At 45.0% G+C, this 10,584-nt stretch overlaps 1 protein-coding gene across 2 annotated transcripts in view; it reads right to left on the reverse strand.

Annotated features, from left to right (window-relative positions):
- lrrk1 (leucine-rich repeat kinase 1) overlaps positions 1-10,187 on the reverse strand; it is a 34,874-nt gene extending 24,687 nt beyond the window's left edge. For both annotated transcript variants that reach the window (XR_003049703.1, XM_008310434.3), the window contains exons 1-12: positions 10,064-10,187; positions 4,821-5,038; positions 4,411-4,582; positions 4,146-4,325; positions 3,290-3,426; positions 2,979-3,205; positions 2,673-2,800; positions 2,413-2,576; positions 1,501-1,638; positions 1,169-1,281; positions 997-1,067; positions 721-850 (exon numbers count right to left, since the gene is read on the reverse strand). Coding sequence is in view for 1 of the 2 variants with exons in the window: in XM_008310434.3 (XP_008308656.1) it covers positions 721-850; positions 997-1,067; positions 1,169-1,281; positions 1,501-1,638; positions 2,413-2,576; positions 2,673-2,800; positions 2,979-3,205; positions 3,290-3,426; positions 4,146-4,325; positions 4,411-4,582; positions 4,821-5,038; positions 10,064-10,124 (1,739 nt within the window). In the remaining variant the exon portion in view is untranslated. The remainder of the gene's footprint in view (positions 1-720; positions 851-996; positions 1,068-1,168; positions 1,282-1,500; positions 1,639-2,412; positions 2,577-2,672; positions 2,801-2,978; positions 3,206-3,289; positions 3,427-4,145; positions 4,326-4,410; positions 4,583-4,820; positions 5,039-10,063) is intronic.
- Positions 10,188-10,584: the final 397 nt, after the last annotated feature.

The following is a 10,584-nucleotide window of genomic DNA, read 5'->3' on the forward strand; positions in this document are numbered from 1 at the left end:
CAAAAGTACGAATTTTTACAATAAAACTCGACTACCACTAGATAAACCCCTGTTAACCTCCAGTGTATTTTGTGTGTCGGTGTGTTGGTGACAATCCCAGTACTGTTCCACACACAGACCAGGGGACCTCACTGGGGTCCTGAACCACCCGTTTACTGAGAACCAGACAAATGGACTCATTTGTCTGGTGCCAAAGTGATTTGTTGGCAGTGAGGTGGACCAGAGTGGATCCATGACTTCCTGAAGGATTTAGTCACTGTGAGAGAGTCTGTTTTTTCAAACAGCTGCAAACAGCTGCAGCAGAACTTTCCAGAAAGTGGATTCACAGAATCATGATCATGTTCTACTCATCTGGTCTGAGTCCAGAGAAGGTTCTGTTCAGTGTTAATGTGTGACATGGTGATCCACGTCACCTGTGTGGGTCACTGACCTCAGGTTAGTGCTGCAGAGACAGACAGGCTCTAACAACCCAGTACTGATGGACAGAGACAGATGACAAGACAGATGCAGGAGTGGGGACGTTTGGGAAAAGCTTCCACAAAACAATAATAAAAGACAAGAGTGCCCCCTGGTGGTATGTCAGACTACTACACTGTGCATTATGCAGTATTTACCTCACAGAGAGAATGAAGTATAAGAAGCCACACACAGTTCAGGGCAGTGAGAGTGTAACAGAGGGACAGCAGCTGCCCAGCAGGGGGCACGTGCCTGTGGACTCACTTGGAGAGGTAGAGCTCAGTGAGGCTGTGCAGACCACACACTGACAGAGGAACACAGTCCAGCTGGTTGTCATTCAGATAGAGAACTTCCAGGGAATCCCGCAGGATGCTGGGAAATTCAATGGGAGACACTGGAAGACAGGACCAGGGGTCAGACAGGACCAGGGGTCAGACAGGATCACGGGTCAGACAGGACCACGGGTCAGACAGGACCAGGGGTCAGACAGGACCAGGGGTCAGACTGCTGTGATTTTGTGTTTCATGTGAGGTACTCAACCTGGTTCTGGATCTCTTCTGTTCCATGTCGTCAGGAAGACCAACCTCCGAGATTTGGGCACTTCCTCCGTCCTGAAAGACAAAAATCAAGATAAGATTCGAGTTCAACGGCTCCCTTAGTTTACTGCCCAGTGAGTTCAGAGTTCAGGGAGTGTGTGTGTGCACGTGCTTACTTTCCCAACTGGTTTCTGGACAGATCCAAGGTCCTGAGCTGTGAGCACCTCCACCTGTTGGCTGCTGGTAGAGCCTGAATTTCATTGCCACAGAGTTTTAAAGAAACGAGAGCCTGAGGGGAAACAGAGGAGGCTAAAAGATAAAAACCTACTAAATGATCCATGGTCCAGTACTGGTCCCTAGGCCAGAACTTGGGGACCAATTATTTTAAAGGACAATAATGATTTCCTGTCTTATATGGGGATGTAAAACTGTAGTACAATCCTAAATACTCTCTACAGCTGTGTTACTGCCCCTGTAATTGTCCCCCCCCCCACTGCTAATACTTTACCTCCAGCTCAAAGATGTGTGAGGGTAGCTCCGTCAGCAGGTTGTCAGAGAAGTCCAGCTCCTGCAGTTTGGTCCTCCAGAAGATGGAGATGCTGTTGGGCAGATGCTCGATCCTATTGGACGAGGCCCTACACTGTTTCTACAGCACAAGAGACAAAAACTCAGGCCTCAATCCAGGCTCAATCCTGTCAAATATATTTCATTGGCTAAGACATAAACAGGGGGGCCTCGAGATATGAGCTCCCCGAAATACGAGTCTTCCAAGTTACGAGTCTGCAACAAATGCAAGATTTTCCTCGTGATATGAGGAAACATCGCGTTACGAGTGCTCAACCCAGCTCCATTTTTCCACTCGACACTGTGTGGCGCTGTCGTTCTCACTGTCCCTCTCTGTCATTTTTATAACAATATTATAAAATCTTAATTATTATTATTTTTATTATCAATATATTTGTTTATATCTATGTTTTTGATATTTAGATGGGGTTAATTAAATTCATTAATAATATATTTCTGGCTGGAACGAATTAATTGGTTTTTAATTATTTATGATTAGATATGAGTGCTGTTGTGGAACGGATTAGACTGGTGTCACGGTGGTCCACTGTAATAAAGTTACATTGACAGAACAGATAATATAAGACAAAATATTTAAGCAAAATTATGTGGAAGTTTGCAAATACTTAAAGGCAAAACAAAATGTAGCATTTTGTAGCATTTTCTCATTACGTGTCACACTGACAGTGTTGTGTTTAAAACAATGGAGTTCATTTTGGTCAAAACATAAATTACTGTACTTATAATTAAGTTAAAATAAAGTTTACATTAGCCATCCTTTAGCTATATGTAAACCCAGAAAGAATAAAATAAAACAGCCTGTTGAGTGAGCAGGTGAAACCAGGAAGTGTCTGACCAGTGGACAGGCCCAGGGGTCAGGGAAGCTGCTCAGTTTGTTCTTGCTAACGTTGAGGGAACTCAGGGATTTCAGCCGGTGCATGAAGCTCTCAGGGAGGGCGCTCAGACAATTGTCAGAGAGGTCCAGCTCCTGCAGATGACGGAGGCCGATCCAGTTGGTACCTGTAAACCAGGAACATCGATGTTCAGACGTGGAGGCAGAGAGTCGTCTTAGTTATTTTTGACTATATTTGAGATGAGGAAACAACAGCCTGGTACCGTCGGGGAGGTCCAACAGGACTGAGATCTGGTTCCTGGCTGCACAGATTCTCTGCACCTGGGTCAGGTGGACAAGTCCAGCTGGTAGTGTGGTCAGAAGGTTCTGAGACAGATGGATCTGCTTCAAACTGAAACACAGAGAAAAGACTTCCTTCACTTCCTGAAAACTGGAATTAAACAACTACAGATAAACACAAATAACAAAAATATTTAAATTAAACTCATTAAATGTGCTGCACCCCCAAGTTTCTGAGCCACGGATGTGTCTGACCCTATTGTCTGCCCCCCCCCTCATGGCTGGTGTACCTGGAGCAGATGACCTCCTGGGAGCTGGGAGCAGCAGGAAGTTCCTTCAGAAGGTTGTTGGACAGATCCAGAGTCCGGAGGTTGATCAGACCCCAGGGGACCACAGAGGGCAGGGACGTCAGGCTGTTAGAGGACAGGTCCAGGTGGGTGGTCCGGGACAGGATGTCCATGAACCAGTCCAGTTCCAACCAGGGCAGCTGCAGACCGCTCCAACACACACTCACAGCCTGTCCACAGACAGACACCAACCACAGGAGCACATGAGTGTTGTGTGTGTGGTGTGTGTGTGTGGTCACAGGACCCTCGCTCACCTCCTTTACTGTACTGTCAGGCGTCTCCTCCACCCTCAGCCTGAGGAGGCGTTGGCTGAAGTCAGGGTGGTCCATCAGAGTGTAGGAGGAGAAGCCTGCTCCACTCTGCAGCAGGTAGAGGGCGATCTCCTCGTTACCTGCAGCACAGACGGACAACACTGTCTGTGGTCAGAAGGTACGGTTACACCTGTCTTTGTCTGTGTTATGATGAACTGTTACCATGGCAACGTCTCTATAAAAAAGGATTCTTCACGGATTTTCCCAACTGAATAAAGGATAAATAAAAAAACATAAAACAACAACCAGAGGGTTGTGGGTTTAACTCCAGACTTGTTAAAGTACCCGGCCTCCCTGGGTGAATGTACAGAACCTGAACACATCACACTGTAGGTTTCTCTGTGAATTGCCAGATCAATACAGATTACTGCAGGAAGTTGTATTTAAATCAATACACCGCCATTAAAACACTGCGACCTTGGATCTTTATAGATCACAGGCAGCTAATTAAAAGATTAAAGAAAAGTTTACTGTAAGAAGAAAACACATTAAAAGAAAACTTTACTTTCGTGTAAAAAAAACTAAAGTACTCGTCAAGTTGACATGCAGTAAATCGAGGATATCCAAGAACATAGCTTTGAGCTAGCACTAAAGAGCAGCTGAAAGAACATGTTAAAGAACACGATCTTCACAGACACATGATGAAGACGATGTTTAACCTCATGTTTGGTCATGTGACTGCAGTTAAAGAGACAAACACTGTGTTAGGACAGAATCCCACTTCTCCCAGTCATTGTGTGTACTTGTATGTGAGAAGTACATGTGAAGTACGTCTGAAGTATGTGCGGCAAGTCCTGACCTGCCTGTGCAGCAGCGTACAGCGGCAGACTACTGACCACAGCAAAGTCATCACTGTGGACAGCACAGTCTGTGACATCAGCGTCGTAGTGTTGGACCAGCAGCTGCACCACGTCCAGGTGACCCCGCTGACAGGAAGTGGACAACATCCAGTTCAACAGTTCCTTCCTCAGACAAGGACCTAAGACGAAGACAGACACTGAAGGTCAACAACCACAGGACTACATATGAACGGACAATGGGACTAGTGCTGACAGCAGCGGTACCAGGGACCGAGTCCAGGAGCTCTCGGACCACACTGGTGTGTCCGTGGAACGCTGCCAGGACGGCCGGGTTGCTGTTGGATGGATCCTGAGGACACGTGATGTGAGCTTCCTTCAGAAGGTAACTCACGCTCTTTAGGTCTCCGTGCTCAGAGGCAACACACAGGAGCTGAACCTGCAACCCAAGTCCAGACACATGAAGCCACACTGTCAGTGAAAACTGACCATGATCTCAGAGTTTAACTTTTTCAAAATATCCTTTAACCAAGTTTCATCTGGTTTTGTCTACCTTCCACAAGAAGGTAAAGCAAACGACGCCAAGCATTCGCTTAAGGCTAAAGGATTTAAATCATTTTTTCATCAGCTGACTTTTACTTCAGGTGTAGTGTATTTTTGGGGGTGCAGTGACTCACCCCACTAACAGGGGGCGTTCCTGCACTGCACTCCACACAGTAGGCCCTCTGTATCAGCTCACAGGCCAGAAGCTCCTCCCCGTCTTCATATGCAGCTTGGATGTTTTCCAGTGTCACTGACTGAGCGAGGGCAGGGCCGGAGCCAGAGCCGGGACAAGGACCGGGACCCAAACCCTCCACCACCAATGATGCCTTGGCTCCCATTTCCTCCCCTGGTCCTAAGAACAAAGAGGACACACCCAGAGGAACATTAGAGAGACAAGAATTAGGACCATGTGACAGCAGGTTGAACATGTAAAACTGTTGGCAGCAGCAGTGACAGCAGCAGCACTGACAGCAGCAGCACTGACAGCAGCAGAGTTTCCTGGTACAAATGACAGCAGAGCCCAGAACTGAATTTCAAAAGTCAACCATAAATGAACACCAGGAACTCCCTGGTACTGTTTCCACGCATAACATTATTTATTAGCAAGAAACATTTTTTACCTTTTGGGGTTGAAGAGTTCTTAGACAATTGGGTGTGAAATTTTCTCACCTCTCATCCAAGAGGCCTCTTAAGTTCTAACTGGTGGTGGGGAGTACAGCAAATATATATTCTGGGTATAACAAAGAATAAAGCTCTCCCGCTGTTGGGTGGGCCGTTGGGGTCAACTGGGGAAGTGTCAACAGTTGTTAGGAGTCTGATGGGTCCTTGTGATCCTCATCAGAATGGTTTCGGTCACATGGCTCTTTGATGTGTGAAACTGAGGTGAATCTTTTGGGTACTGTTCTTAAGAGTGATTTGTATGTGGGTGATAGGTTGTGTCTGAGTCCGCCTCCTCTGTTGAGTGATGGGTTTTCCAGGTTGACAAAAATGGCTAGGTTTGAAGTGTACATGGATATGGTGCTGGTTAAAGATCCTCCTAAGTTTTTCCAAAACTATTGCAATGTATGGAATGATGACGACATTCCCCTTCCTGTTGTCCTCCCTCTTTGTGAGCCTTTTTTTGTTCGTTTTTAAAAAAGCCCATCTGGGATAGCCACAGGTCTTGAGGGCTGTCCTACTGTGTCCCTGTTCTCTCATCTGTTGGCAGTGGTAATGTTGTCTGCCCGTGACTGTAGGATTCTGATGACTCCTGATTTGTGCTCCAGTGGGTGGTGTGAGTCAAAACTGAGATACTGGTTGGTGTGGGTTGGTTTCCTGTACACCTCTGTATGTTGAGATGTCTGTCTTCTGTGATGTGAACCACACAGTCCAGGGAAACAAGGCTGTTTTTTTTCACATCTTTGGTGAACTTGATGTTTCTGTCCACCTAAGTGTCGTCCACATATCGGCACCAGTGGCTGGGTGATGTTCCCATGTAGGAGTGTAGAGCTCGGCTCTCCACTTCCTCCATGTAAAGATTTGCCACCATGGGAGACACAGGAAGAGCACAGCCATGCTTCTATCTGTAGAAAGACCCGTCAAACTGGAAGTGGTGGTGAGGCAGAAATCCAGATGGGCACAGATGTGGTCAAGCTCGACATCAACTTTCTCCTGTCGATTAGTTCCATGGAACAGAGCCGTCAGTGAAGTGGTCTCAGTGAAGACCACGTCTGACACACAGCTCTACTCTGTTTCCTGCACAACACTCACTGTTTCCCTAAAATGAATAATTAATTCAGCCAGAGTCTGAGTGCCGGCTGCTGAGGTTATATGAGATCAGAGGAACCATTAGTCCCCCCACCTCCTCCTCCTCACCCCCTTCCTCTTCTAACATTATCATCAGTACTTTCCTCCTCACAGACTCGTTTGACCTGTCAGGGAAAACTGACACTGGACCTGGAGAAGCTGAGTCTGATGGGAGATTTCTCCAGGCAGATTTACAGATCAGAGGAAACTGATTCATAGATCAGAGGAAACTGATTCATAGATCAGAGGAAACNTGATTCATAGATCCAGAGGAAACTGATTCATAGATCAGAGGAAACATCAAAACAACAGTGACAGTAAAACGAAGTTAACACGTTATTATCACAATAATTATCACATCCACCTCATTAGAGCTGATGACTTCAGTGAATTAATAAAACAGTACTTGTTAAATGAAGGAGCACAACAGTCCTACTGAATGAATCATATTACTGTGTGCAGAACCGTGCAATTAACCACGATTATTTACAAAAAAACGTGTGTGATAATTAGCAGCTAAACTTTTCAATCGTTACTAAGCTCTTAACAAACCAGGTGTAAACAAAACAGTGGGGTCATTTCAGGCTCTCCATCGCCCCCTCTACAGCACAGAGGCTAAAGAAGTGTGGCCCAGTGGATTATGGGGCCCGGTCCAGCTCACTGAGCTGAAAAGCCTATAACATATTTTGTATTCAGTAAATGCCATAAGCCAGTGCCTAGAATCAATGCTTTTTTGATGGCACAAATGCCCACAATACAGAACTTGTACACTGTACTGTGGCTGACTGAATACGAATGCCTCTGTGCCTGCGCACCAGAAACATACTGCACCAGAATGTTAGTAAGTGTAAGTTGTTCAAGCTACCCTCCCACCCCCGAGTTAAATTTAGGAATTTCCAAGATTAGTCTTTACACAGGATCCTCGGAAACCTGATGCTAGCAATTTATACCAAAATGAAGGAGTTCTGTTTAATTAGAATGTAACCATAATTCAAGCTAACGAATTTTTTTAACTTTTTTTTAAAAACAACTTACTTTAGGTAGCTCAGTTATAATATAAATAATAATTATGTCTAGTGGTCTGTTTTTGTTAACTAAAAGCTATTTTTGCTCCACTGTTTGTGTTTAAAGTCATTTAATGGTGGATTATTTCACTGTTTCTTTTTAATAAACATAGACATCAACGCACTGATGTTCATGCAGCCACCAACCAGACAGATCAGAACCTAACTAACTAACTTACTAATGGTTTAAACCAAAGGAAGTAGTAATATGTTCACCCACTTCATGAATTGCCCTTTGTAGCAGGTAAGGTGCCCCCTAGTGGATAACTACATCTTTGTTCCCCTTCTTTGGTCCCCCCCCCTCCCCCCCCTCCCCTCAAAGCCAGGAGTCCAGACTTCTGTAGAGGTCTCAGCTCAGTCCTGGTCTCAGATGGTCCTGTACTGACCTGCTCATAGCCCAGCAGCCAATGGTCCGGTTTCTCCTGGTTTCACCCCCACACAGAGACGTCCCTCTGCTCCTGTCTCCACACCGCTGCCTACTCCTCTACCTAGCATCCTTACTCACTCTCTCCCTGACTGTTTTCCCTCCTCAGCCTGAGTGGAGCAGAGGAGAGAGGGAGGAGGGGACAGAGGGATGATGAAACAGGAGAAGAGAAGGAAGAACAGGGGGGGGGGGGGGGGGGGAATGATGCTCCTCTGCCTGAAAGCTGCAGCTCTCTCTGCATTCTCTCTCTCTGAATTCCTCTCTGTCTCTGCCTGAGCTGAGGTTCTGTCCAATCAGACGACACGCACTGACGATCGCAAAGAAAAAAATACAAAACGGTGATAGTGAAGAGAAAACGTGTGTCGGTACAAAACGGTCAACCAAATCTGAACATTTCAACAAGCTGGTCTACATCTGCATTTTTTACACTGATCCACTGAGCAGCAGCAGCAGCAGCAGCAGCAGACTCTGCTGAGGCTCAGCTGGGTTCAGGTTTCCAGTGAAACCAGCAGCTGTAACTGGACACATCTGGCAGGGTTAAAAAAAAATCAACTTTGATGCAGAAACCACACATTTGTTCACTTTACAGGTGGAGTTATTTTTTTCTTTAGGTATTTATAGCTTACTTTAAAAAAACTGGTTCACACTTCTTGATTGTGAGTAAACAGACAGTTAGCTGCAGGAGCGACACCTACAGGGTCCAGTTATCCTTGGTCAACATTTCCAACCAGAAATGTCCCCAAAAATAAATGATACATTAAAGGTCGGCCAGTAGGGAATGAACCATGTGTCGACCTGTGTCCTGCTCACATGGTACATGGTACGTTCTTTACAGTCTGTGTACGTGTGGATTTGAGTTTTTAGATGTATATTACAGATATTTTGAATTCCAAAAATATGATTTTAAACTAGGTCTCCACCTTAACAGAGATAACTGGTTTACCAGTTTTTTTACTAGTCTTCTTTGTTTGTTGTCAGGTTTAGTTTTCCTACGGAATCTGGTTGTTGTGTTTTTCTGTGTACTTTAAATGTACACAAATCTAATCACAGTTTTTAAGCCAAGAACCAACCAAACTGTAAGATGTTAGTCAGGTTTTTTAAAGTGTGTCTTCTCTAATACAGGGATAAATAAGTTTCATAACCCCTCCCCCACACACACACACACTTTAGGTTTATGAGACTAATAAATGTGTTTTCTTCTGTGATAACTGTTACACATTCACTCCGCAAACTTTCATTTCCTCTTCTGTTTTTTCTTCTTCTTTATTTGTAAATTTGGTGACACTTCTTATCAGTTACTGTTACTTCTGCACTCCACGCTCATTTGAACACTGCAGTGAAGAGTAAAATCTAGACCACTGATCCACTGCAATTACCAGGTGTAGTGACTGACAGTCTCATACTTTCAGTTATACAACATTACATTTACTTGTTCTTGCTGCGTGAAAGACTTGAACCGATTAACAGTTAACGCTCGCAGTTGTCTTCTTCACTGGACTGGGTTAACTGGACAGTTGTCTTCTTCACTGGACTGGGTTAACTGGACAGTTGTCTTCTTCACTGGACTGGGTTAACTGGACAGTTGTCTTCTGGTGTTCACTGGACAGTTGTCTTCCACTGGACGGTGTTCACTGGACAGTTGTCTTCTCCACTGGACTGGGTCCATTATTCCAGTGGACTATAAGTCCATCACAGTTGAACTCAGATCACTACTACTATCCTAAACTAGACAAACTACAGCCCGTGGGCCAGATACGGCCCACCAAACAGTGGTACAGGTCTGGTAAAGGGTGATGTCGATCACCTCTGTTTGATACATTACAACACATGGACTGTACTTTCTGTTGATGCCACTAAATGGCGTCTTGTGGTCTTCAGATATAAGGCTGGATCGCAGTGGATACAGTTAGGGAAGTGTGTGTGCGTGATAGATAGAGAGAGAGGAAGAAACACAGAGAGAAAGAGAGAGAGTGCAGTAAAATCTGACTGACAGGTCAGTGAAGTCCAGTCTAACACTGACTTTTCTGTTTTATTTTATGGTCCAATCAGACTGGGGCTCACTGCCACATCATCAGTAACTAAACGGAGGATGACGATCACTCACTGCTTTGAGGATCCATGTCGTCTGCAGATGCTGCAGGGACGCCAACAGACCAGTAAGACATTCCTCCTGGAGTCAGTGAGGACCTGGACCTGGACCTGGACCTGGATCTGGATCTGGATCTGGATCAGAATTTGGCAAATAACTCCAGTCTATAACAAAAACAGGAGAACAGTATTAATCTAGCTTCACCTGTAAAAATCCAGATTTTAAAAATATAAAAAGACATCCCTGTCAAAGTTCTAGAACAAAGAAAAAAAAAAGAATTTGGCAAATGTGCAACACGTCACACATTTTTCCATTTTCTTTAGAGCAAGATTATTTTTTTAAGCAGCACAATGTTGGGAGTGTTATGATCAAACACAGCCCTGCTAAGAAACAAAAACCTGTTTAACACACTGAGGGGAAAAACAACCACAGACGGAGACACAGACAGAGACTCATGGAAACGTGCACAGTTGAATGTCAGTTACTCGTCAACTCACCTCATGTCCCAGACGACGATAGACGATGTTCCTGTCAAC

Source organism: Cynoglossus semilaevis, chromosome 5 (assembly GCF_000523025.1).
Source record: "Cynoglossus semilaevis isolate Cse_v1.0 chromosome 5, Cse_v1.0, whole genome shotgun sequence".
NCBI lineage: Eukaryota > Metazoa > Chordata > Actinopteri > Pleuronectiformes > Cynoglossidae > Cynoglossus > Cynoglossus semilaevis.